General features: G+C 40.5%; 1 protein-coding gene across 1 annotated transcript in view; it reads left to right on the top strand.

Annotated features, from left to right (window-relative positions):
* The window catches only part of prx (periaxin), a 43,223-nt gene extending 16,992 nt beyond the window's left edge, over positions 1–26,231 (top strand). Inside the window, exons 4-23 of the mRNA XM_053320169.1 lie at positions 323–430; positions 1,933–2,058; positions 2,775–2,934; positions 5,817–6,010; positions 6,973–7,199; positions 7,334–7,686; positions 7,732–8,564; positions 8,883–9,547; positions 9,752–12,665; positions 12,900–13,404; positions 13,465–13,589; positions 13,755–14,262; positions 14,323–14,691; positions 14,752–14,969; positions 15,045–15,392; positions 15,564–16,002; positions 17,197–18,576; positions 18,694–22,302; positions 22,348–22,566; positions 23,889–26,231. Coding sequence (XP_053176144.1) covers positions 323–430; positions 1,933–2,058; positions 2,775–2,934; positions 5,817–6,010; positions 6,973–7,199; positions 7,334–7,686; positions 7,732–8,564; positions 8,883–9,547; positions 9,752–12,665; positions 12,900–13,404; positions 13,465–13,589; positions 13,755–14,262; positions 14,323–14,691; positions 14,752–14,969; positions 15,045–15,392; positions 15,564–16,002; positions 17,197–18,576; positions 18,694–22,302; positions 22,348–22,566; positions 23,889–24,169 — 13,581 coding nt within the window. The 3' untranslated portion in view covers positions 24,170–26,231. The remainder of the gene's footprint in view (positions 1–322; positions 431–1,932; positions 2,059–2,774; positions 2,935–5,816; positions 6,011–6,972; positions 7,200–7,333; positions 7,687–7,731; positions 8,565–8,882; positions 9,548–9,751; positions 12,666–12,899; positions 13,405–13,464; positions 13,590–13,754; positions 14,263–14,322; positions 14,692–14,751; positions 14,970–15,044; positions 15,393–15,563; positions 16,003–17,196; positions 18,577–18,693; positions 22,303–22,347; positions 22,567–23,888) is intronic.
* Positions 26,232–26,582: the final 351 nt, after the last annotated feature.

Here is a 26,582-nt window from a genome sequence, read left to right as displayed (position 1 = left end):
AAAAACACTATTCACGCAAAAAAAAGTGCTGACTTTGAATATTCAAATTTCGAAGTCAGGAGCTTTGAGGCACAACTAGATTTCTTCTGTTGAGCAGCTTCACTGAAGCAGTGGAAGCTTGAAAGCCAAGAATGTCAGTGGTTATATTAAAAACATTCCCATGATATTTTACATTATGGTTCTCGTGGTCTTTATCCTTTCCCATTTGAGTCGCCCATAGGCTGAAATTCAGTTGAATTGTAAAATCCAACACAAAGAACAAGAGACTGCTGTTGCATGAACCATTTCAATGAGATTCAACACTATCTGTTACTCTGTGCAGGTAAAAGATAAGAGGCGGTCGCCCCCCTCTAATCGATCCCCCTCCTCCCCACAACGCAACCCTCACCACAGCGGCTCCGCAGACGAACAGGAGACCCCCGAGAGAGTGGTGAGATACAGGCACAAACCTACCTGCATCAACACACTTCTAACACACACAGACAGGGAACACTTTCACAAATACACAGGAATGTTTCAGTGTCTTGATAAAGATGTGTAGAAACATGCTGTTGATGCACATGTGTTTTGTTGCTCCAACACTTTTGTCTTGACTTTAATATATTGTCATGAATTTTCATTCAGACAGGGTTAGGGTTAGGGTTAGCAACTTAAAAGGTGATGATCAGTGTTGTGTTGACTACTTTTTCTGCTTCCCCCTAGTGGCCAAAAAGCAGGTTTAAAGATGTATGTGGTTGTCTATGAGATGATGAATTTTGCAGGTAAACTTAAATGAGTAATGTGTGATAAACAACTGATCAATCTGAGAGATGAGAGCAGTGATTTTTACTGCCGTGAACAACATGAAATAGTAGAAAAGAACAACTTCATTTAGGAACACAGGGCAACATCACAAGTCAGTTCAGTGTATCTGACAGGTACTTGAATGGTACTTTTGTACATACTGTAATTTACTATAGTTGGACTGAGGAGAGTGCTGTTGACATTGACCTCATTAGTACACACATAAAAAGACCATATGTTTGAGATTTTTATGAGCTACACCTTTATTCAGATATTTAGAGAGAGGAGTTCAGCATTGTGATTGACCTCCTGACCCCAGCAGCAAACAGACCCATACAAACTGGATTACAATAGCCCAGGCCCAATCTGCTGAGGTCACTGTCCACCACATAAACAACCTTTCATTTCTCCCAGCTCAGCAAAGATGCCAGTCGTGGCCTTTTCACGCTGTGGCAGGTGGCCGCTGGCTGCAAGTTTGACAACAAAAACCATCTGAATGTGGCAGATCTGAAACCAGCTGCAGTTGTCAGGCACTCAGAGAAGCTGTAAACACTCTGACCCACATTCACGGACCAAAAAGTTGTATGTTAGCGCTTCAAGAGTTTTGATGAAAACGAGCAGTGCTGCTGCTGCTGCTGCTGCTTGTCACAAGACGGTGACATCTGCTGGTTTCAGATATGAGTGTTGTGTTGCTAACAGGCTGAACACTTCCTGAACAGGAACAAGACCACAGTTACACCAAACACTACAACGTAATGTGTTTTTTGCAGCTATTAATATACAACAACAAAAGAGGAAAGAGAAGATGATTTAAACAGCTAATATTAAATATATTCAAATAATCAGAGGGAAGTAAAATCAGTAATATGTATATAGATACACACACATAGTATTTAACAACAGCAATTATCATGTATAGTTATTCATTAAGACTGATAAAATCAAGAAACAGTGGTGGAGTACAGTAACATATTTCAGGTAAAAGCAGTAAACCCTGATGAAAAATTATTGATTATACCATTTAACTAGAACTTTTGTCAGCAAATAGGTGATAAAAGTACCCATTGGGTTAATTTCTGTTCTTTTAGCTTCATGAGATCTACCTGCACTGTGGATCATCTCACCTTGTTTCTCTTGTGTTGTCTGCAGGTGCAGAAGGAGAAGCTCCATGCAGAGCTAAAACAGGTGCTGAGCCAGAAGAGAAGTCATCTGAGAGAGTCAACCTGCCAACTGGCCCAACCAGAGATGGACTCAGAGGCCACAGACGAGCAGACAGTAAGCAGGAGTCTGATAAACTCAGTTAATCTAAATAATGAAAAGTTTGAGGCCATAACTGGGCCGAAGGTCAGCACTTACAAAAAATAATGAATAAATTAATGCATGAGATAAATTAAGATCCACACTTGACCTAAAAGTCACTCTACGGTTGATAAAGTACACAATTCACTTTTTCCTTTGAGTGGAAACTGTATATTTGTTGGTCACTCACTGGAAAAGTGGATACAGTCCAGGAATTGAGGGACCTTTTCTTCATGAAAGCTTAATGGATGAAATGGATTCAGCAGCAAAGTGTGAAGTGACAATAACAGTTACAGTACAGTAGATTTTCACTCACAGGAGCAAGTGAAACAAGTTATAAAACAGTGGTAAAGCCCACATGCACTTAAAACTAAAATTGTAATCTGCCCAGCAAAGAAAAATGACAAAAATACACGGCATCAATAGGAACTGTTTTTTTCCTGTTGTGTTCTTGTTGGTTTTATGGAGCTATGTGATGCAGAGTAATAAGACCAGGGAATTTAAGATCCTGCCTTTAAAGGTTAACTCTATCACTATAGAGCCTGAGATCAAACTAACTAGGACAAATCATGACAGACCAAAATAAAACAGTGATAAAATGTTTTTCTTGGGGCACATTCTGTTCCTGTACAGTAAAGGAGATATTTAAAAGTTATTTTTACATGCAAGTGTTTGTGATATCTGTGTGTCAGAGTGGGGAGGAAGCCTCTATCCCTGTGGAAATCGTGGTGGAAACCGAGGCGGAGGCCGGAGCCAGCGGCTACAGTGTGACTGGCGGAGGAGAGCGAGGGATCTTTGTCAAGGATGTCCTCAAAGACTCTCCAGCTGCTAAGCATCTCAGTCTACAGCAAGGTACCTGCAGTCAACTCTTACCCTAACTCTTACACTAACCCTGACCCTAACCCTTTTAGGGAGAACTTCTAGCTTAGTAAGTGGGAGGGGGGTATGACTAAAGTCACTTTCAGGGAAACACACCAGACTTGAGACCAGTTGATTGGGGGTGGCTAGAGCAGTTGGGGACAAAAAGTATGTCCCCAGTTGGGAAAAAGCTGATTTGTGAGTCAGTGGTTAATGTCATGTTAAGGGTAGGGTAATGCTGATTTAAGCAAGCAGTGGTTATGGCTAGGGTTAAGGAAGGTCTCACCACAAAAGTGACTTTCATTTCAGATTACTGCAGTTTGGCCACTTAGTTTTATTTTTAATGTAATACTAGAAGTTCACGTATGGTGTTGGGTCTGACTTGACATTCTTGCCATGGTGTAGTTCTTTGCTGTAGCAACAAAAGGGCATACATGAGCACATGATCTTCAGACAAGAAACCTGTTATTCAAACAACTTTTTAAAATAACAAACTTTTTTGTTATTTGTAATGATAATTATCTCAATAACAATTATCTGTACATATTCACATTGATAACAATTACATTAATTGACAGTGTTAGCTTTGCATTTATTGTAGTTGCAGTCCCTCAGTATGGCCACAGGAAGGCAGTAAGTCACCCACGTTTCTGCATTATAGCATAATCACTGCACCAGAAAACTATACTATTTGTCAATACTTATATTGCTGTCGTCATTTGTAATAATTACGTCAACAATGCCACACATTTTAATTTACCTTTATTTGACTTGAAAACCTCACTGAGATTAAAAGAGACAGGCAGCAGCATTACGTTTTAGACAAACAATATAAAAACAAGTAATACGGACAGACCTCTCATTAATCAATATAAAATAATAAAATCATGAAATAAATTACAATAAATAGAAAATAAAAATACAGCCTTAATGCTAGAATTAAGGTTGTGAAACTGCAGAAATTTGAGGCATTAAAACCCTTGTAGCAACATCACTGACATTCATAGATAGATGATGATGCACAGAGTTACTGCAGCAAAACTTTAAACCCACCCAGAGAAACTAGTGATGGTAATTTTAAAGGACCACAATGTAAGATTTAGTGGTACCTAGTGGTGAGCTTGAAGGAGTTACTTACTGTAGCTGTGAAATTCTGCTCTGGGCTACTGTAGAAGCATAGTGGTGCAACATGGCAGTGCAACATGGCAGTGTCCGTGAAAAGGGGACTTGCACCGTATGTAGATGTAAAGGGTCCATTCTAAGATAACAAAATTACATCATTGTTTTTTAACGTTAGCTATGAATTTGTATAGTGTTGCAGTTCCTCACTGTAACTACAAAAGGGCACATGTTTAGATAATAGAAAAGCTCCATAGCTTCACTTGTTTTTAGTTTTGTCTGTTGTAGTTTCACTTGCTAACAAACCATGGCCCAGACTAGATGAGAGATGTCATTTAACATTCTATGTATTAAAGTGTTGTGCTTTTAATGCTTCAGTTTAAATAGAAGCCAAACTTAACAGTGCATCTGTGTAACAGCATTAAGCAAAATGTAGGCTAATAAAGAATGAATTTGACACAATTTAGAAAAGACACTCAAAAAACTGCTTATTTTATGTGAGCACAAATTACAACAAAATATTTGTTTGTTGTAATTCAAACTACACATAGACATCCTCAGATAAAAGTGAAGTGTATGTGACACTATACTATACTATACTGTACTATACTATACTGTACAATTCATGATGACATTTCACACCATTATCTCCTAATTATCTTAAATTGTACATTTGATTTTGGATCTTTTTGGTCTATGGACTTTTTGAAGGTTGCCGCTGAACCTTTGTGGATGCTGCATGGACCTGCACTATTATTATAGGCCTGTTTTCTGTAAGAATATAAACTGATTTGGTTTCTGTGGTTGTTACGTTCAATTTTTATTGGTCCATGCATATTGGATTTGCTTATTTATTTGCATAACACCACCAATATTTTGTTATATTGATTTTAAGGACCACTCTTATGCTTGTTCTTGAATTGTTTTCAAGTAATTCTAATAGTCCTACCACTCAGTGTTGGGAAAGTTCACTTTCTACATGAACTAGTTCAAAGTTCAGTTCACAAATTTTAAAATGAACTAGTTCAGTTCGTAGTTCATAATTCAAAATTTTGGACTAAGTTCACAGTTCCAAAAGTGAACTAGTTCATTGTTTTTCAATATGTTTCTGCAATTATTTGTTTGTGTGATGCATAGTTTCAGTTTTAACACTGAAACTATGCGAACGAGTTCATGAACGATCGTTCATTGAACGCGTTCAGGCACAACACTGCTAGCACTGCACCACATTACTCCAGTAAGTATACATTATTGATTTTAGAATTATTAACCTCAACACAACCCCATCCTGCACACTGCTGGTATGTTTATTGATTTATGACATATCCATCTGCTTGGCTTTCATTGGGTATACGAGCAAGCATCACAATAGTTCCATATGAGCACATGGATGCTCCTCAAATCACCTGATCACAAGACCGAAGAATTTTGTTCAGTTGGTTAATAAGCAAATGCACATGCGATCATCCATTTAATTAAGTAAAGAAGACACGTTTTTCTTCTTTAAAGCATATAATAAAAGGATTAGAAAATGACAAGGGTAAATAAGATCCACTTCCAACATCCATGTAATACCTAACTATCCAAAATTACAAGTTTCCCCCAATGCACCAGTTACATGTTCAGGTATGCAGACATTTGGTTTGGTCAATGTGTTGACCTCAACTCAATGAAAGTACAAATTAAGATGGTCTGGCGTGGAATTTAACATATGACTTTTCAACACTGGACACATGAATTCATACTGTTCTCTGTAGGTGACCAGCTGCTGAGTGCCAAGGTCTACTTCGACAACGTGAAATATGAAGACGCCCTGAAGATCCTTCAGTGTGCCGAGCCATATAAGGTCAGCTTCCAGCTGAAAAGGACCATCCAAGGAGCTGAGATCACCGTGCGGCCTCGAGTTCCCAGCGTGGAGGTCAAAGGACCCAAAGCTAAGATGGCCAAAATGGTGATCATTATATTTTGTATTTATAAGTTGTGTGTAGTTTATATACCTAGTGCAGTGCCCATGCAAAATCTGTTTTTATGTGTGTTTTTACTACAAAGTCGGACATCCCGACTCTCCAGTATATTGATAGCGGCTCCCTGACGCGCGCAAATGAGATCCAATCTACCGGAATTTGGAGCGTGCAAGCATGAGTGTGAGCTAGAGAGTGACTGCGCGTGTATGTGTGTGTGTGCGACTATTAATGCAGCGCGTGTTAGAGCAAAGCATCCTTATAGCTCTGTGTTGCCGCTTATCAGAGCAATCCCCCCCCCCCACCCCCCACCCTTTCTTCCATTTTTTTTGAGGGTCTGAAGTGTATTTCATATTTTAGCTGCCAATGCTCCGCTGCCTTATACCCTCTCTAACTCCTCTGGTCCTGCGCTGTGCTCAGTGTGTTGTGTGAGAGTGGCCAGCGGCTAGAACGGCAACAGCAAATGTGTGCTTCTTTTACCAATATATTTATCTATATCTTTTACATTTCTTATCCAAACAACATCAAACTTGACACTGCACTTACTCGTTCTCCTAGAAAGACACCTGTCACGTTTGAGATCAATCGGATGAATGGTTCGAGAGATATGTGTATAACAGACAGACAGACAGACAGACAAGACAGACAGACAGACGTTCCTGTCATTTATAGATAGATGTAGTAATGTCAGTTTATCTTCAGACTGTCAAAGGCTTCATTGAAGCCTAAATGTTTTTAAGGGTTTTGTTTTAACTTTCAGATCAAACCATAACTTTGAATGTTGCTCCAGTTCAAGAAATATAAACATTTAGTACAATCTTCACATTAAATTTAAACATCGTTTTTAAACCATAGTTGCCACACATAGTCCATTGTTGAATACTTTGAGCTACTGTACACAAAGCCAGCACCTGAACAGCATTGTCATACTCAAATTGTATGAATGTTTCAGAGTGTGAAAGGCACCAAGCCATTCAAGGCCAAGAAGAAGAGAGGCGGTCGCTTTGGTCTGAAGAGGCTTAAAGAGAAGCGCAGAGAGGAGCTGGTCATAGAAGGAACACCCTCGAAGCTGGAGCTGAGTGACGTGGATGTGGAATTTTCTCTTCCCAAATTCAAACCCAGGAGGAGTGCAAAGGTTGAAGCAGAGGGAGCAGGAGTGAAAGCAAAGAGGAAGATCAGGTTCGCTTTGTTTTTGCTTTTTCTGTTTTATGGTTAATTTTTACAGAGCATTTAGGAATATGTGTATCTTTATTTGGCCATATTACAATGTCTTCCTTGTTCTCTCTTTTCTTTCCTTTATACTGTTATACTAGGTTTCCCCACATGAAAGCTAAGGGTTACACTGGCGCAGAGACAGGAGGAAATGTGGACACTGGACGACTCGAGGGGCAGGTGAATATCTCTCAAGCTGAGATACCTGGCGCTAAAGTGAAAACCAAAGGAAAAGGACACAAGTTTGGAATCAACTTTCCTAAGACTAAACACACAAAGTCTGGCTCGGCTTTGGAAACTGGATCTTTGGAGCTGAAGCCACCAGATCTGAACATCCGGCCACCATCAGTGGAGTTCAGTTTGTCTGGTGATAAAGGCAGCAATATGGATGTGGAGAAGGGGGGAGCTAAGTTTAATGCACCTGATGTGGAGTTTTCACTCCCTTCTGGAAAAGGTGAGGCATCTTTGCCAGCTGTTAAGGGAAAAACTGAAATCAAAGCTCCTAAAATTGAAGTCAAAGGAGGGGTTGATGCAGAGGCAGCTGGGGGAAAAGTTGATGTAGATGTAGGCAAAGGAGATGCAAAGCTCAGAATGCCAAAGTTGAAACTACCCAAAGTTAGACTCTCATGTCATTCAGATGAGATAGATGGTGGCATCAAGGTAAAAGCAGAAGAAATGAAAATGCCTAACGCTTACATAACACCTCCAAAAGTAGAAATCAAAGGAGGTGGTGATGTTGGTTTCCCTGAAGCACATTTAACCAAACCACAGATAGAAGGAGATCTCTCAGGAAATGCTGCATCTATTAAAATGCCTTCAGTTGATATTTCTTTACCAAACATGAAGGGAAAGTCTGACATGGATGTCTCATTCTCAGAGTATGAAGCAGATGGGAAGACAGCAGTTAAAATGCCTGCCATTGACATCTCTGTGCCTGGTGTTGATTTAGAGCTGGACACTGGACGGAGAATCCCTGATGAGGTGGAGGGCACTTTTAAAGCGCCCAAAATTTCTATGCCAAAAGCTGATATCACATTACTAAAGATGGGATCACCAGATGTGAATATTGAAGATGCAGAGGGTGGAGGGAAGCTCGGTCTGCCTTCTGTTGACATCTCTCTTCCAAAATTGAAAACTGAGGGTGTAGATGTAGATATGGACTATTACGTTGGCGGAGATGGACAGTTCAAGATGCCTAGTTTTGACTTAACCCTCCCAAAAATGAAGTCGACAGAGGGAGAAGTAGATGTAAAAGGACAAGACATTGAAGGGGGATTCAAGTTGCCCAAAGGAGGCCTAACACTTCCAAAAGGCAAAGCAGCAACGGCTGAGGTGGAAGTTGACATTGGAGGCCCTGGAGTGAAAGGTGGTGAATTTGAAATGCCCTCACTTGACATTTCTCTGCCCAAAAGTAAGGAAGGGAAGGGGGGAGAATTCAGAATGCCTACCTTTGATGTTTCTTTACCAAAGCTGAAACAACCAGAGGCTCACATGAACATAGAAGGGCCAGAGTTTGAGGGTGGAGGTCAGATGCAGATGCCCTCTATTGATGTATCTCTGCCAAAAGGAAAAATGGATGACATTGTTGACATTTCTCTACCAAAAGGTAAATCCAAGGGTAAGGTTGACATCAAGGGAAAAGGAGGCAAGTTTAAAATGCCTACATGTAATATATCTCTTCCCACAATGAAATCGGCTGAGGGAGATGTTGTTTTAGAGGGACCTGAAATCAAAGGTGGAAAGATCAAGATGCCTACAGTCGACCTCTCTGTTCCCCAAGGAAAAATAGAGGGAGATTTGAACATCGATGGCAGTGTCAAGTTCCCGAAAATGAAACTATGTGAAGGAGAGGTGAAGCTAGAATGCCCTGAACTCCCAGATGTTGACTTTTCACTTCCCAAGACTAATGTAGAAGGTGACATGGAGCTCGAGGGCAGTGGTGGTAGCGGAACTAAGTTCAAGAAACCCACATTTGACATCTCACTCCCAAAGATGAAATCCAAAGAAGGAGCAGATATTGAAAGTCCTGAAGTCAAAGGAGGAAAGTTACATCTGCCTTCTTTAGATGTGACAATGCCAAAAATTAAATCACAGGGAGGTGACGTTGATGTTGAAGGTCCTGGATTTAAAGTCAAATCACCAGAGTCAGGTCTAGACCTTAAGGGTGAGATAAAAGGAGGGGAAATTAGCATGCCTACAGTTGATATCTCTCTTCCAAAAGGGAAAGCAGAGGATAAGATAGATTTTGAAGGACCCTCAGCAAAAGGAGGCAAGTTTAAGATGCCTACATTTGAGTTATCCCTACCAAAGATGAAGATGCCTGAGGGACATATTGGCCTTAAGGGACCCTCTGTTGATATTTCCCCCCCTCAGCAAAAATTTGAGGGTGATATCTCCATAGAAGGTGAAGGAAAAGATGGCAAATTCAGCCGGCCATCTGTAGACATTGCTGTCCCCGCACTAAAATTCCCTGAGGGAGATGTACATTTTCAGGGGCCGAAAGTTAAAGGTGGGAAGTTTGAAATGCCAAAAATTGACCTTTCGCTTCCTAAAGGAAATGTACAAGGAGATATTGATATTGACATTCACTCTGGAAAAGATGGACATTTTGAAATACCAGCCTGTGATATTGGATTTCCTAAAGGAAAAACCAAAGGAGACATAAATATTGAATGCCCAGAGGGAGAAATGGGTAAATTCAAAATGCCAAAATTTGATATTTCACTTCCAAAGATGAAACTGCCAGAGGGTGATGTCAAAGTGGAAGGACCAGAGATGAAAGGAAAGATGGACATGCCCACTGTCGATATTTCACTTCCAAAAGGAAAAGACAAGGTTGACATAAATGTTGATGGTCCTGAAGGGAAAGGAGGAAAGATAAAAATGCCAAAGTTTGACCTTTCATCACCAAAGGTTAATTTTCAAGAGGGTGATGTCAAATTAAAAGGACCTGAGATAAAAAGCAAGAAGATTGAGATGCCAGACATTGATATTTCTCTCCCCAAAGGAAAGGCAGGGGGGAAAATTGAATTTGAAGGGCCTGGTGGAAAAGGAGGCAAGTTTCACATGCCCTCTGTTAATATCTCTCTTCCTAAATTCAAAGCTAAGGGAGTTGATGTTGATATTAAAGGTCCTGAACTTAAGGGAGGAAAAATTATTCCACTAGACATTGACATTTCATCCCCCAAAGGAAAGGCTGAAGCTGATCTAGATATTGAGGGACCTGAGGTAAAAGGTAGCAAATTCAAAATGCCAAAATTTGATGTTTCACTTCCAAAGATGAAACTGCCAGAGGGTAATGTCAAATTGGAAGGACCAGAAATAGAAGGAAAAATGGACATGCCAAACATTGATATTTCACTCCCAAAGGGAAAAGGAAATATTGACATTGAAGGACCTGAACTTAAAGGTGACATTTCACTTCCAGAAGGAAAAGTTGAGGGTGACTTAGATGTCAAAGTTCCTGGAGGTAAAGGAGGCAAATTCAAAATGCCAAAATTTGATATTTCACTCCCAAAGATGAAACTGCCAGAGGGTAATGTCAAAATGGAAGGACCAGAAATGGAGGGGAAAATGGACATGCCGAACATTGATATTTCACTCCCAAAGGGAAAAGTAAAGGGAGATATTGACATTGAAGGACCTGAACTTAAAGGTGACATTTCACTTCCAGAAGGAAAAGTTGAGGGTGACTTAGATGTCCAAGTTCCTGGAGGTAAAGGAGGCAAATTCAAAATGCCAACATTTGATGTTTCATTGCCAAAAGTGAATCTTCCAGAGGGGGGATTCAAAATAAAAGGCCCCGATATTAAGGGAGGGAAGATTAACATGCCAGATATTGATTTGTCACTCCCCAAAGGAAAGGCTGAAGCTGACCTCAATATTGAGGGACCTGACTTAAAAGGAGGCAAATTCAAAATGCCAACATTTAATGTTTCATTGCCAAAAGTGAGTCTCCCTGAGGGGGGTGTTAAAATAAAAGGCCCAGATATCAAGGGAGGGAAGATTGATGTGCCAGATATGGATATTTCATTTCCCAAAGGAAAAGCAGAGGGAGAAATTGAAATTGAAGGACATGCTGGTAAAGGGGGCAAGTTCCATATGCCCTCTGTTGATATCTCTCTTCCTAAAATGAAAGCTAAAGGACCAGAGATAGACATTGAACGTCCTGAAGTCAAAGGTGGAAAGCTTAACATGCCATCACTTGATGTTTCTCTTCCAAAAATCAAATCTCCAGAGGTAGATGTCAGCCTTGAGGGTCCTGAAATAAAAGGTGGAAAGATCAACATACCAACTGTTGACATTTCACTTCCCAAAGGGAGTGTTGAGGGAGACTTCAATGTTGAAGGCCCTGAGGTGAAAGGGGAGAAATTCAAAATGCCGAAATTTGACATTTCTTTACCAAAAGTGAGTCTTCCAAAGGTTGATGCCAGTGTGGAAGGACCAGATATGAACATTTCACTCCCCAAAGGAAAAGTTGTTGCTGACCTTGATGTTGAAGGCCCTGAGGTGAAGGGAGGAAAATTCAAAATGCCAAAATTTGATGTGTCTTTTCCAAAAGTGAGTCTTCCAAAGGTTGATGCCAATGTGGAAGGACCAAATATGAAAGAAAAAATTCAAATGCCCTCAGTGGATATCTCTCTTCCAAAAATCAAGGCAAAAGGAGTTGATGTTGATATTACCGCACCTGAAATCAAAGGTGACATGTTACTCCCTAAGATTAAGTCTCCAGACGTAGATGTCAGCCTCAAGGGTCCTGATATTAAAGGAGGAAAGATTAACTTACCAACTATTGATATTTCACTCCCCAAAGGAAATGTTGAGGGGGACATTGATGTTGAGGGTCCTGAGATGAAGGAGGGTAACTTTAAAATGCCAAAATTTGATGCGTCTTTACCAAAAATGAGTCTCCCAGAGTGTGATCTCAAACTAAAAGGACCAGATATCAAAGGCAGAAAGATTGAGATGCCAGATATTGATATTTCTCTCCCCAAAGGAAAGGCAGGAGGGGAAATTGAAGTTGAAGGGCATGGTGGAAAAGGAGGCAAATTCCATATGCCTTCTTTTGATATCCGTCTTCCTAAAATGAAAGCTAAAGCACCAGATGTCAACATAGAAGGTCCTGAACTTAAAGGTGCAAAAATCAATGTGCCAGACATTGACCTGTCACTCCCTAAAGGAAAGACTGAAGCTGACCTCAATATTGAAGGTCCTGAGGTAAAAGGAGGCAAATTCAAAATGCCAAAATTTGGCATTTCTTTTCCAAAGATGAAACTGCCAGAGGGTAAAGTCAAAGTGGAAGGACCAGAAATTGAAGGAAAAATGGACATGCCGACTATTGATGTTTCACTACCAAGAGGAAAAGTAAAGGGAGATGTTGACATTGAGGGACATGGGGCTAAAGGAGGGAAGTTTCATATGCCATCATTAGATATCTCTCTTCCTAAAATAAAAACAAAAGGGAGTGATGTTGACTTTGAAGGACATGAACTTAAAGGTGACATTTCACTTCCAGAAGGAAAAGTTGAGGGTGACTTAAATGTCCAAGTTCCTGAGGGTAAAGGAAGCACATTCAAAATGCCAACATTTAATGTTTCACTTCCAAAGATGAAACTGCCAGAGGGTAATGTCAAAATGGAAGGTCCAGAAATTGAAGGAAAACTGGACATGCCAAACATTGATATTTCACTACCAAAGGGAAAAGTAAAGGGAGATATTGACATTGAAGGACCTGAACTTAAAGGTGACATTTCACTTCCAGAAGGAAAAGTTGAGGGTGACTTAGATGTCCAAGTTCCTGGAGGTAAAGGAGGCAAATTCAAAATGCCAACATTTGATGTTTCATTGCCAAAAGTGAATCTTCCAGAAGGGGGGTTCAAAATAAAAGGCCCCGATATTAAGGGAGGGAAGATTAACATGCCAGATATTGATTTGTCACTCCCCAAAGGAAAGGCTGAAGCTGACCTCAATATTGAGGGACCTGACTTAAAAGGAGGCAAATTCAAAATGCCAAAATTTGATATTTCGCTCCCAAAGATGAAACTGCCAGAGGGTAATGTCAAAATGGAAGGACCAGAAATGGAGGGGAAAATGGACATGCCGACCATTGATATTTCACTCCCAAAGGGAAAAGTACAGGGAGATATTGACATTGAAGGACCTGAACTTAAAGGTGACATTTCACTTCCAGAAGGAAAAGTTGAGGGTGACTTAGATGTCCAAGTTCCTGGAGGTAAAGGAGGCAAATTCAAAATGCCAACATTTGATGTTTCATTGCCAAAAGTGAATCTTCCAGAAGGGGGGTTCAAAATAAAAGGCCCCGATATTAAGGGAGGGAAGATTAACATGCCAGATATTGATTTGTCACTCCCCAAAGGAAAGGCTGAAGCTGACCTCAATATTGAGGGACCTGACTTAAAAGGAGGCAAATTCAAAATGCCAAAATTTGATATTTCGCTCCCAAAGATGAAACTGCCAGAGGGTAATGTCAAAATGGAAGGACCAGAAATGGAGGGGAAAATGGACATGCCGACCATTGATATTTCACTCCCAAAGGGAAAAGTAAAGGGAGATATTGACATTGAAGGACCTGAACTTAAAGGTGACATTTCACTTCCAGAAGGAAAAGTTGAGGGTGACTTAGATGTCCAAGTTCCTGGAGGTAAAGGAGGCAAATTCAAAATGCCAACATTTGATGTTTCATTGCCAAAAGTGAATCTTCCAGAAGGGGGGTTCAAAATAAAAGGCCCCGATATTAAGGGAGGGAAGATTAACATGCCAGATATTGATTTGTCACTCCCCAAAGGAAAGGCTGAAGCTGACCTCAATATTGAGGGACCTGACTCAAAAGGAGGCAAATTCAAAATGCCAAAATTTGATATTTCACTCCCAAAGATGAAACTGCCAGAGGGTAATGTCAAAATGGAGGGACCAGAAATGGAGGGGAAAATGGACATGCCGACCATTGATATTTCACTCCCAAAGGGAAAAGTAAAGGGAGATATTGACATTGAAGGACCTGAACTTAAAGGTGACATTTCACTTCCAGAAGGAAAAGTTGAGGGTGACTTAGATGTCCAAGTTCCTGGAGGTAAAGGAGGCAAATTCAAAATGCCAACATTTGATGTTTCATTGCCAAAAGTGAATCTTCCAGAGGGGGGATTCAAAATAAAAGGCCCCGATATTAAGGGAGGGAAGATTAACATGCCAGATATTGATTTGTCACTCCCCAAAGGAAAGGCTGAAGCTGACCTCAATATTGAGGGACCCGATTTAAAAGGAAGCAAATTCAAAATGCCAAAATTTGATATTTCACTCCCAAAGATGAAACTGCCAGAGGGTAATGTCAAAATGGAAGGACCAGAAATGGAGGGGAAAATGGACATGCCGACCATTGATATTTCACTCCCAAAGGGAAAAGTAAAGGGAGATATTGACATTGAAGGACCTGAACTTAAAGGTGACATTTCACTTCCAGAAGGAAAAGTTGAGGGTGACTTAGATGTCCAAGTTCCTGGAGGTAAAGGAGGCAAATTCAAAATGCCAACATTTGATGTTTCATTGCCAAAAGTGAATCTTCCAGAAGGGGGGTTCAAAATAAAAGGCCCCGATATTAAGGGAGGGAAGATTAACATGCCAGATATTGATTTGTCACTCCCCAAAGGAAAGGCTGAAGCTGACCTCAATATTGAGGGACCTGACTTAAAAGGAGGCAAATTCAAAATGCCAAAGTTTGATATTTCACTCCCAAAGATGAAACTGCCAGAGGGTAATGTCAAAATGGAAGGACCAGAAATGGAGGGGAAAATGGACATGCCGACCATTGATATTTCACTCCCAAAGGGAAAAGTACAGGGAGATGTTGACATTGAAGGACCTGAACTTAAAGGTGACATTTCACTTCCAGAAGGAAAAGTTGAGGGTGACTTAGATGTCAAAGTTCCTGGAGGTAAAGGAGGCAAATTCAAAATGCCAACATTTAATGTTTCATTGCCAAAAGTGAGTCTCCCTGAGGGGGGTGTTAAAATAAAAGGCCCAGATATCAAGGGAGGGAAGATTGATGTGCCAGATATGGATATTTCATTTCCCAAAGGAAAAGCAGAGGGAGAAATTGAAATTGAAGGACATGCTGGTAAAGGGGGCAAGTTCCATATGCCCTCTGTTGATATCTCTCTTCCCAAAATGAAAGCTAAAGGACCAGAGATAAACATCGAAGGTCCTGAAGGTAAAGGTGGAAAGCTTAACATGCCATCACTTGATGTTTCTCTTCCAAAAATCAAATCTCCAGAGGTAGATGTCAGCCTTGAGGGTCCTGAAATAAAAGGTGGAAAGATCAACATACCAACTGTTGACATTTCACTTCCCAAAGGGAGTGTTGAGGGAGACTTCAATGTTGAAGGCCCAGAGGTGAAGGGGGGCAAGTTTAAAATGCCAAAGTTTGATATGTCTTTACCAAAAGTGCGTCTTCCAGAGGGTAATGTCAAAATAAAAGGACCAGATTTCAAAGGAGGAAAGATTGAGATGCCAGACACTGATATTTCACTCCTCAAAGGAAAGGCAGGAGGAGAAATTGAGGGGCATGGTGGAAAAGGAGGCAAGTTCCATATGCCCTCTTTTGATATCTCTCTTCCTAAAATGAAAGCTGAAGGGCCAGAGGTCAACATAGACGCCCCTGAACTCAAGGGAGGAAAAATAAACTTGCCAAGTACTGATATTTCACTACCTGAAGGAAAAGCTGATCTCAGTATTGAGGGCCCTGAAGTGAAAGGAGGCAAATTCAAAATGCCCAAAATAGATGTTTCAGTTCCAAAGATGAACCTGCCAGAGAGTAGTGTCAAATTGGAAGGACTGGATATGAAGGGAGGAAATATTGCAACGCCAACTGTTGACATTTCAGTTCCAGTGGGAAAAGTGGAGGGAGATATCGATATTGAAGGACTATCTGCAAAGGGAAAGTTTGAAGTGCCAAAAGTTGATGTGTCCGGAAAAAAGAGTGGTAGGCTCCACATGCCAACTCTTGACATAAATTTCCCCAAATTTGATCTCGACCTCAGCCTCCCCTCTGGTGTGAAAGACAAAAGCCTCAAAGTGGACGCCAGTATTCCTGACGCTTCAAAAGATTTGGAGATTTCTGGTGTCAAAGGAAATATTAAAACAGCCAAGTTGAAAGTTAAGGGCGCAGATATTGAGACAGGTGGTGTAGAAGATCTAGGGGCATCCATCAAACTCCCAACTGTCAAACTACCAACAGTTGACATCTCAGCTCCGAAGGTGGATCTAGACTTTGGCCATGCCAAACCTAAAGGTGATGATGTGGAAGTGGAGCTTCTGAAAGCAGAGGGCGGCAGGCCTTCTTCAGGGGGCAGTTTTGATCTACCTAATGTCTCCCTCAAAGGGCCCAGCTTCACTCTTCCAAGGTTTGGTGGAAAGTCTAAGAGTGGTGGTTTGGGACTATCAGGACAAGGCCCTAAGGGTGACATTTCCCTCAGCCCACCACATGTAGAGGGAGAAATTAGGGCACCATCGGTGGAGTTTGATGGGGATGGAAAAGTCAAGGTGAAAAAACCTAAAATCAAAATGCCCTCATTTGGAATATCAAAAAATAATGCAGATGTGTCTGTATCTTCTCCTGATGTTGATGTTAAATTGAAAAAGGGGAAACTCAAACTACCCAAGTTCTCCATGCCAGGATTTGGCTCTAAAGAAAGAGATTTAGGAAAGCCAAGTGGGGACTTTGAAGCCAAGACCAAGGTCAAGATGCCCTCTGTTGAGCTGTCTCTACCAGCAGCTAAAACACCAGAGACTGAAGTTCTTCTCCCCAAAGCAGAAGTTGATGTCTCAGAGGCTGATCTAAGAGGTTATGAGGGAAACCTCAAAATTCCCAAAATTCCAGCAATTGATGTTTCCATCCCCAAAATAGATCTGGATGTGTCCTTGCCTAAAGTAAAGCATGATGTAAAGCCAGAGAAAGGTGGCAAATTCAACATGCCAACCATCAAGATGCCTAATATTGACTTGTCTTTTACAAAAGGAAAAACAGGCAACATTGATGGACCAGAAGTGGAACTAAAGGGAGGTGAAGGACAATTCAAAATGCCTCACATTACAATGCCAACAATAGATGTATCCCTTCCCAAAGGGAAATCTGGAGATCTTGCAGCACCAGATGTTGATATACATGGTGATGGAGGCGGAAAGTTTAAGATACCTCATGTCAAAATGCCCAATGTTGACATTAACCTGCCGAAAGTAAAAACTGGAAAAATTGATACACCAGATGGGGATGTAGAAGGAGAGGGGGCGAAATTCGGAATGCATGGATTCAAAATGCCTAATATTGACATATCTCTGCCTAAAGGAAAGACTGGTAAATTAGACAGGCCAGATGTTGAAATCGAGGGAGGAAAGTTGAAGATGCCACATGTCAAAATGCCACATGTTGACATTAATCTGCCCAAAATGAAAACTGCAGATGTAGATACACCAGATGTGGATGCGAAGATTGAGGGAGGACAAACAAAATTGACAATGCCCCACATTAATATGCCTTCAGTTGATATTTTACTTCCAAAAGGAAAGGTTGAAGGTTCAGATGTTGAAACAGAAGGAGGTACAGGAGGAAAGTTCAAAATGCCTCACATAAAAATGCCCAATATCAACCTGTCTCTTCCTAAAGCAAAAGTCGAAGGTGCTGACATAAAGACACCTGAAATAGAAATGGAGGGACAAGGAGGAGGAAAATTCAAAATGCCTCACATGAAAATGCCACATGTTGACATCTCTCTGCCCAAAGGAAAAGTTGAAGGTCCAGAAGTTGAAATGGAGGGAGGTACAGGAGGAAAGTTCAAAATGCCTCATATGAAAATGCCACATGTTGACATCTCTCTGCCCAAAGGAAAAGTTGAAGGTCCAGAAGTTGAAATGGAGGGAGGTACAGGAGGAAAGTTTAAAATGCCTCACATGAAAATGCCACATGTCAGCATGCCCTCGGTTGATATTTCACCACCCAAAGGAAAGGTTGAAGGTCCAGATGTTGAGATAGAGGGAGATGCAGGAGGAAAATTCAAAATGCCTCATGTGAAAATGCCAGATATCAATATCTCTCTACCCAAAGGAAAAATACAAGGTTCAGATGTTGAAATGGAGGGAGGTACAGGAGGAAAGTTTAAAATGCCTCACATGAAAATGCCACATGTCAGCATGCCCTCGGTTGATATTTCACTACCCAAAGGAAAGGTTGAAGGTCCAGATGTTGAGATAGAGGGAGATGCAGGAGGAAAATTCAAAATGCCTCATGTGAAAATGCCAGATATCAATATCTCTCTACCAAAAGGAAAAGTACAAGGTCCAGATGTTGAAATGGAGGGAGATGCAGGAGGAAAGTTTAAAATGCCTCACATGAAAATGCCAAATGTCAGCATGCCCTCGGTTGATATTTCACTACCCAAAGGAAAGGTTGAAGGTCCAGATGTTGAAATGGAGGGAGGTACAGGAGGAAAGTTCAAAATGCCTCATATGAAAATGCCACATGTCAGCATGCCCTCAATTGATATTTCACCACCCAAAGGAAAGGTTGAAGGTCCAGATGTTGAGATAGAGGGAGATGCAGGAGGAAAATTCAAAATGCCTCATGTGAAAATGCCAGATATCAATATCTCTCTACCCAAAGGAAAAGTACAAGGTCCAGATGTTGAAATGGAGGGAGGTACAGGAGGAAAGTTTAAAATGCCTCACATGAAAATGCCACATGTCAGCATGCCCTCGGTTGATATTTCGCTACCCAAAGGAAAGGTTGAAGGTCCAGATGTTGAAATGGAGGGAGGTACAGGAGGAAAGTTCAAAATGCCTCATATGAAAATGCCACATGTCAGCATGCCCTCAATTGATATTTCACCACCCAAAGGAAAGGTTGAAGGTCCAGATGTTGAGATAGAGGGAGATGCAGGAGGAAAATTCAAAATGCCTCATGTGAAAATGCCAGATATCAATATCTCTCTACCCAAAGGAAAAGTACAAGGTCCAGATGTTGAAATGGAGGGAGGTACAGGAGGAAAGTTTAAAATGCCTCACATGAAAATGCCACATGTCAGCATGCCCTCGGTTGATATTTCACTACCCAAAGGAAAGGTTGAAGGTCCAGATGTTGAAATGGAGGGAGGTACAGGAGGAAAGTTCAAAATGCCTCATATGAAAATGCCACATGTCAGCATGCCCTCAATTGATATTTCACCACCCAAAGGAAAGGTTGAAGGTCCAGATGTTGAGATAGAGGGAGGTACAGGAGGAGAGTTCAAAATGCCTCACTGGAAAATGCCAGATATGGATATCACTCTGCCAAAAGGAAAGATTGAAGGTCCAGATGTTGAAATAAAGGGAGATGGAGGAGGAAAATTCAAAATGCCTCACGTGAAACTGCCAGATGTTGGCATGTCTTTGCCTAAAGGAAAGGTTGAAGGTTCAGAGGTGGAGATTAAAGGAGAAGGTGGCAAATTTAAAATGCCACACATTACTATGCCTTCAGTTGATATTTCACTGCCCAAAGGAAAGGTTGAAAGTCCAGATGTTGAGATAGAGGGAGACACAGGAGGAAAATTCAAAATGCCTCACATGAAAATGCCACATGTCAGCATGCCCTCGGTTGATATTTCACTGCCCAAAGGAAAGGCTGAAAGTCCAAACGTTGAGATGAAAGGACAAGGAGGAGGCAAATTCAAAATGCCTCACATGAAAATGCCACATGCTGACATCTCTCTGCCCAAAGGAACGGTTGAAGGCCCAGATGTTGAGATAGAGGGAGATACAGGAGGAAAGTTCAAAATGCCTCAAATGAAAATGCCAGAATTTGGCATCTCTCTTCCTAAAGCAAAAGTCAAAGGTGCTGAAAAAGAGACACCTGAAATAGAAATGGAGGGACAAGGAGGAAAATTCAAAATGCCTCACATGAAAATGCCACATGTCAGCATGCCCTCAATTGATATTTCACTGCCCAAAGGAAAGGTTGAAGGTCCAGATGTTGAGATAGAGGGAGGTACAGGAGGAGAGTTCAAAATGCCTCACTGGAAAATGCCAGATATTGATATCACTCTGCCAAAAGGAAAGATTGAAGGTCCAGATGTTGAAATAAAGGGAGATGGAGGAGGAAAATTCAAAATGCCTCACATGAAACTGCCAGATGTTGGCATGTCTTTGCCTAAAGGAAAGGTTGAAGGTTCAGAGGTGGAGATTAAAGGAGAAGGTGGCAAATTTAAAATGCCACACATTACTATGCCTTCAGTTGATATTTCACTGCCCAAAGGAAAGGTTGAAGGTCCAGATGTTGAGATAGAGGGAGACACAGGGGGAAATTTCAAAATGCCTCATATGAAAATGCCAAATGTCAACCTCTCACTACCTAAAGGAAAATCATGCACAATTGAAGGAGTGGAGCTGGAGATTGAGGGAGAGGGAGGCAAATTTAAAATGCCACACATGACAATGCCCTCAGTAGACATGTCACTGCCAAAGGGGAAGACTGTAGGTCCTGAAGTTGAAATTAAGGGTGCGGGTGGAAAGTTCAAGATGCCTAATGTTGACATAACTATCCCTAAAGGAGTGGCAAATGTTGACACACCAGAGCAGAAAGTGGAGGCAGAAGGAGGGACCATAAAGTTGCCACATGTCAAGATGCCAATGGTTGATATTTCACTTCCAAAAGGTAAAAGTAAAGACATTGAAGCACCTGCTCTGGAGATGGAAGCCACAGGAGGAAAAGTCAAAGGCCCAGATGTTAAATTCCTAAAGGGGGATGTATCAGTGCCAAAGGGTAAGTCTGGTGAAGTGGAAATTAATTCACCAACCATTGAGACAGGAGGGAAACTTAAAGTGCCACAAGTCACATCACCAGATCTGGACACTGATGTGACACTTGGTAAACAAAAACAAGACACAGAAGGTCATGGGGAAGCTGATTTGCATGTTGTGGGACAGCACAAAGGTCTGAAATTCAAGATGCCAACAATAGATATCAGACTTCCCAAAGGAGACATAGAGCTTGATCTAGGACTTCATAGGGGAGAGGACAAGAAGGACAGGAAAAAAGTTGAACTACCTTACTTGGATCTCAACAACGCAGGAACTAGCAGCAAAGTAAAAGGGCCTAAAGTCAAAGGCACAAAATTCAAGATTGGGATGCCAAAAAAGAAAACTGGAAAAGATGTGACAACAGAAGTGAAATCAAGCAAAAATGGTGATGATGACAATGGTCAACTTAAAGAAAAATTACAGCATGGCGTTGATGTAAGCATCTCTGGTCCCACAATCTCAGGCCCCAATGGGCATACAGAGGACAAAGATCGTATTAATATCCCAGTTCCAGGAATTACATTACCAAGTGTTAGTCTGAAAACCAAACAAGGCTCAACCACCTCAGGAACAGGTGAAAACGTTGGCCTCTCATCATCCACTGCAGAAATCAAAGCTCCCAGGATTCCAGACATAGAGTTTGATATTGGTACATCACAGGATGAAGATGAGAACAAAACAGAAAAGGGAAAGAAAGTCAAAATCCCTAAGTTTGGTGTCCCATTACCTTCCATCTCCTCTCCTGAAGGAAGGATGGAAATCCATGGGCCAGAAATTCGGTATGAGGGCCCTAAAATGCCCAAAGTAAAAAAAGCTGTTTTTGTCTTGGTAAATCCTCCTCAAACAGATGAACCTGCTGCGTGCGCAGGCGTCCAAGTAGAGGAGACAACAGGTAATGCTCAAACAGAGGTGCCCAAAAGCCAAATGAAGTCAAGCTTTGGGAAGTCCAAAGACATATCAGCTGCTGTGAGCACAGAGAAAGAGGGGGAGGGAGAGGAGAAGTCAAGGGGAGGGAAGTTGAAAATGCCTAAAGTGTCATTTTCTCCCGGCAAATCAGGGTCATTTGATGTCAAGAGCGAAGGCTCAAGTTCAAGTCTCAACGGTGAAAAAGATCCTCACAAGGGCTCCAAGGACAATAAAGGGACATTCAGTAGTAAAATCAAACTTCCAAATGTGGAGTTGACCTCTCCATATGGCAAGTTGGCTGCAGTGGAGAAGCACACCGAAAGTTGTGCAAAACTACAAAAAGATTCATCACCAGCAAAAATGAGGGGAGACACTAAAGTTTTCCATGAGGAGTCCTCAAAGGATGTGGTGTCATCTCACGCCAGAACAGACATGCTGGACAGGGACAGCTCAGAGTCCCCCTCTGGTTTTACCATGGAGTTAAGCTCGGGAAAGGTGGAGAGCAAATGCAGGGAGTGGGAGTCTGAAGAAAAAGGGTCTTCCCCCTGGTTCAAGGTCCCTAAGTTGACCCTGAAGCCACACTCCACAGGTAAGGATAAAGGAAATTACAACCTGAAAAACTTGACACAGACACAGGCTAATAGTGTTTTATTTACTGTAGTACTTCTTAAAGAGGAACTCCCATTATTTTCAAAGGCTACTATTAGTAGACTTTTGCTCTGGTGGTTCTTTGTCCATACCCAAAAAATTACCTGACTGATGTCACCAGGCTTACCTCAGTTTAGGTTTAGAGAATAGAGATTTTTTAACGGACCACTGTATGACAAATTAAGGGAATTGAGACTGAAAGACATGGACCCTCCCTGCCTGGTAAACACCTGCTCTCGATTTGCATTATGGGAAGTGTAGTACCCATATTAGCCGCTTTTTGATCAAAAGTTGTAGGTACTTTGGAACCAGAGGAACTAAACTTGAAACTAAAAATCCCTGTTGCGAAATACTGTTTGGGTTTCCACCACATCTGAGGAACCAGGTAGATCATGCTAATAAGACCTGTGAGTAATAAAAAAACAGATAAAAAAACAAACAGTATTCACACAAGAAAAAAACTCCCTGCTTGTTACCTCGCTCTTTTTCTCTTTTTTAAAAATGAGTCGGGAAGCCAACAACAAAGCCTAATTTCACTTTTGATATCAACAAACAAATACCAAAAGAAATATCTTCCCCTCATCCTAATATTGATACCAGAGTACTTCCTTGTTTTAGGAATGCCTGTGTTTCAGCCCCTGTACTTTTATAAAATACTCACCCTCGGGCAAGGATTTTTCAGGGGATAAAACAATATCCCTGGAACTTCATTTAGACCCTAGTTCCTCCAATGGAAATGCAAGTAGAGGAACTGAGTTCCTCAAAAGCTTCTTAGCCCCTGAGGAAAGATCCTTGGGTCGAAATGTGCCTATTAAGGACTAAAAGTCACTGCACTGCTTTACTTAATCTGTCTTGAGTCTTTCACAACTTTATGGAGGTGCAATATTAAACCACTTTTTAAAAAAGAGAAAAGTGCACAATAACCCAAAATTAACAATAGTTCTCAATGCCTATGTATATGCTGTATTTGCCTTGTATGTGTGTTTTATACTTTATACCTATTATAACAGAGTTTATGACAATATACAATACATTTTACACAATTCATCCTTGCTTTTACTTTTGTTGTGTTGTGTTTTGCCTGTGTTTGTTGTACAAATGATTAATTTATCACCTTCTGTTTTGTCTCTGCTACAAAAGACTAAGTGTCTTTTCCTTCTTTAGTTCTACACTCCCTCTTCTTGATATCTGGCCTGCTGTCCTCTCCTTGTTTCCTTTCCTCTAATTTCTTCACTTATTTCCTTTCCTCACTTCCTCCCCCAGGCTTCCTCCAGATAACCCCAGAGGGTTCTCCTCAAGCCCAGCGGAAGGGGGAGGTTGGAGGTGAGGCCAACGTCTTGGGGTCTTTCTGTCTCCACACCTCAGGAGTCGACTTCACCACCCAGGAAATGTCTGAAGAGCACCATGTCTCCACCACTGAGGAAGGGACAGTCACCATGGTGACAAAAACCTCCAGAGTCACCCATCAAATGGTCACCACTGAAATGCAAACAGGTGAATCTTCGACAACCACGACAACAACTCGTCAAGTGTCGGACTTCTGAGAACTACTGAGGATGCTGTAATGATATCTTAAATGTCTTTTAATATTTTTTTTTCTTTGGTGAGGTTGCAGTGTTCTTGTAAGCTAAGCCTGCAACATGGCAAACCTCTATTGAATAAAAAGTCTTTATTTTATATTTTAATAGGTGAGGTATGAATGTGATGAAAAGCAATGACATTTCATCAACCAGCATTATTGTCATTATTACAGCAGCAGAGTAATATATACTTCCATTTTTTCATTTTAAATGTGACTATTTTTGTTACTGTTCTTCAAGTTTTGTTAGTTTAGTCCAAATTATTTATCAGATTTTGTTTGGTTTTAAAGGTTTCACTCTGAATGTAAACATGTCAGATTGCTTCATTATGTATTGTTGTTCATGTGTTCAAAATGCGCTGCAGTGACTCATCATATTTTCATATTGATCATCAGCATCATTGATTGTGGTTTTATAAAGTTCAAAATAGTTCATTTTGAACCACTACACTACAGGCCAGAATAATATTTATGTAAATACAACTTATAATTGCTTTTTTGAAGCAGTATCCCTTCAGTACAAAATGTAATTATTTTCATATTCACCAAGTGTCAGGAGTAGAAATTATATTTTTGGACCTGATAACCTTTTCTGTTTGTCTTGAGCAAGAGGCATGAGCTTTTTTTGAGATTATAGGATTTTCTCATTTTCTGCCATATAATTTTATTATATTTTAAGAATTTAGCTGGTGCTGTTACCCAGAGCTAGTCACAGTGAGTGAGTCTTGCCTAAGGACACTCTGGACTCTTTTTCTGCTGTGGGGATCAAACCTGTGACCTTCTGGTTACAGGTTGCTCTCAAACATTTAGGTCAACCTGCTGCTAATCTAATTTATTTTTTTCCTGTACACTGCCAGAAAAAGACTCTACACTACTGTATATTTTAGGATTGGGTTTTTAGCGTCAAGATTAATCTCCTGACTGACGTTAATGTTTTGAAACTCAGCTGTGTACTGTGTTGAGTTTCAAAACATTGGCATTGAGCTGGGAGGAAATTTGGGGTTTTAGGGGTGTTGTTGGACACTATAACAAAATAACTGAATGGAGTTTTAAAGGTAAAAACCTTTTTAACTTGACTCTGTAACAATAACTAACCTCCTATAAACTACTTTACCATAAGGCTACAATGACAGACTGGCTAACAAGCGGCAAGCCTTGATCTTGTACTAAAGCCAACAAGCTATTTCATCTAAAGACAGTAGAGAGGGGGTTAAGACAAGAGGACCAAGGCACATTTTCCTTGTTTTTGATAATCTGACATTATTCAGTTTAATATATACATATTTTAAGCTCTATTAAGAAACTGTGTATGTTAAAAAGATTGGTATCAGATTAATAGAAGCATTTTTAGGTGCCTTTACCTTTGCCCCAAATTGCTTTGAGAAGGAGGTGAAAAGCCTTGTGCTGTCTTTGTTTCAACATTCAGATGTTTAGGTTTCATTCCCAAATGCAATACTTGCCATTTCAGAATAAAACATCTACTGTAATATTGCTGACATTAAAATAAAATACACTTTTGAATACTGATGATTTTACACGAACTATAGCCATTTACTTACCAGATAACAGTTTACAAGATCAGATTTTCCTAAATAATGAGCTATTTTTTCAAGCAAGATGTAAAGCATTTGAGAATGAACACCTTACTTTTTACTTTACTTGGTTGCCTTTAGTTTACTTGGCTGGTAGCTGGAATGAAAATGTGTGATGAAATGCATCGAGAAGTCCTAACATATCCACTCCATATCAAGTTTTTCCATTAACAATGTTAACACTGTGCCTGTTTTGCAGGTGAAAAAACAATAGATTTTTCAAAAAGCTGGAACAAGAGTAGTGACATGTTAAGGTAACACGCACTGAGTAGTATCTATGTGTATAGAGATTTTTACCTTTCTGGTTTAATCAAGTCTTTGATTTTTGTTTCTTTTAGACAATAAGGGTTTCAGTGCCAAGTGTTTGTCAAAGCTGCATTGGAGACTGTTGGTTAAGATGTTACATCAATAAAATAATATTCACACAAAAATGGATTCAATTAAGTGTATTTGTGTCTCTTTCTCACTACACAATGTGTGATTTGTTTTTGATCGCTGTGGCCTTTGAGGTTTTAGGTACAAATCCACCCAAAAATTCTAATGTTCTTTGCAGGTCCGAGAGAGGCTTAAGAAATAAAAAGTGACAAGTGACAAACTCAAATTCCTTACTTAATAAACAGATAAAGTTAATGTTAAAAGTTAGTGATAAAAAATGTATATGCTCATGGTTTGTAAATTAAAGTTTGGATTAACTATCTCACATTTTTATTCTACAACTCAATTTTGTAATAACTCAAAACGTTAAACTTGGTAACCATTAAAGTACACATCACCATTTTAAATATA

Source organism: Scomber japonicus, chromosome 6, assembly GCF_027409825.1.
Source record: "Scomber japonicus isolate fScoJap1 chromosome 6, fScoJap1.pri, whole genome shotgun sequence".
In the NCBI taxonomy this organism is placed as follows: Eukaryota; Metazoa; Chordata; class Actinopteri; order Scombriformes; family Scombridae; genus Scomber; species Scomber japonicus.
This window is presented reverse-complemented; position numbering and strand designations above follow the sequence as displayed.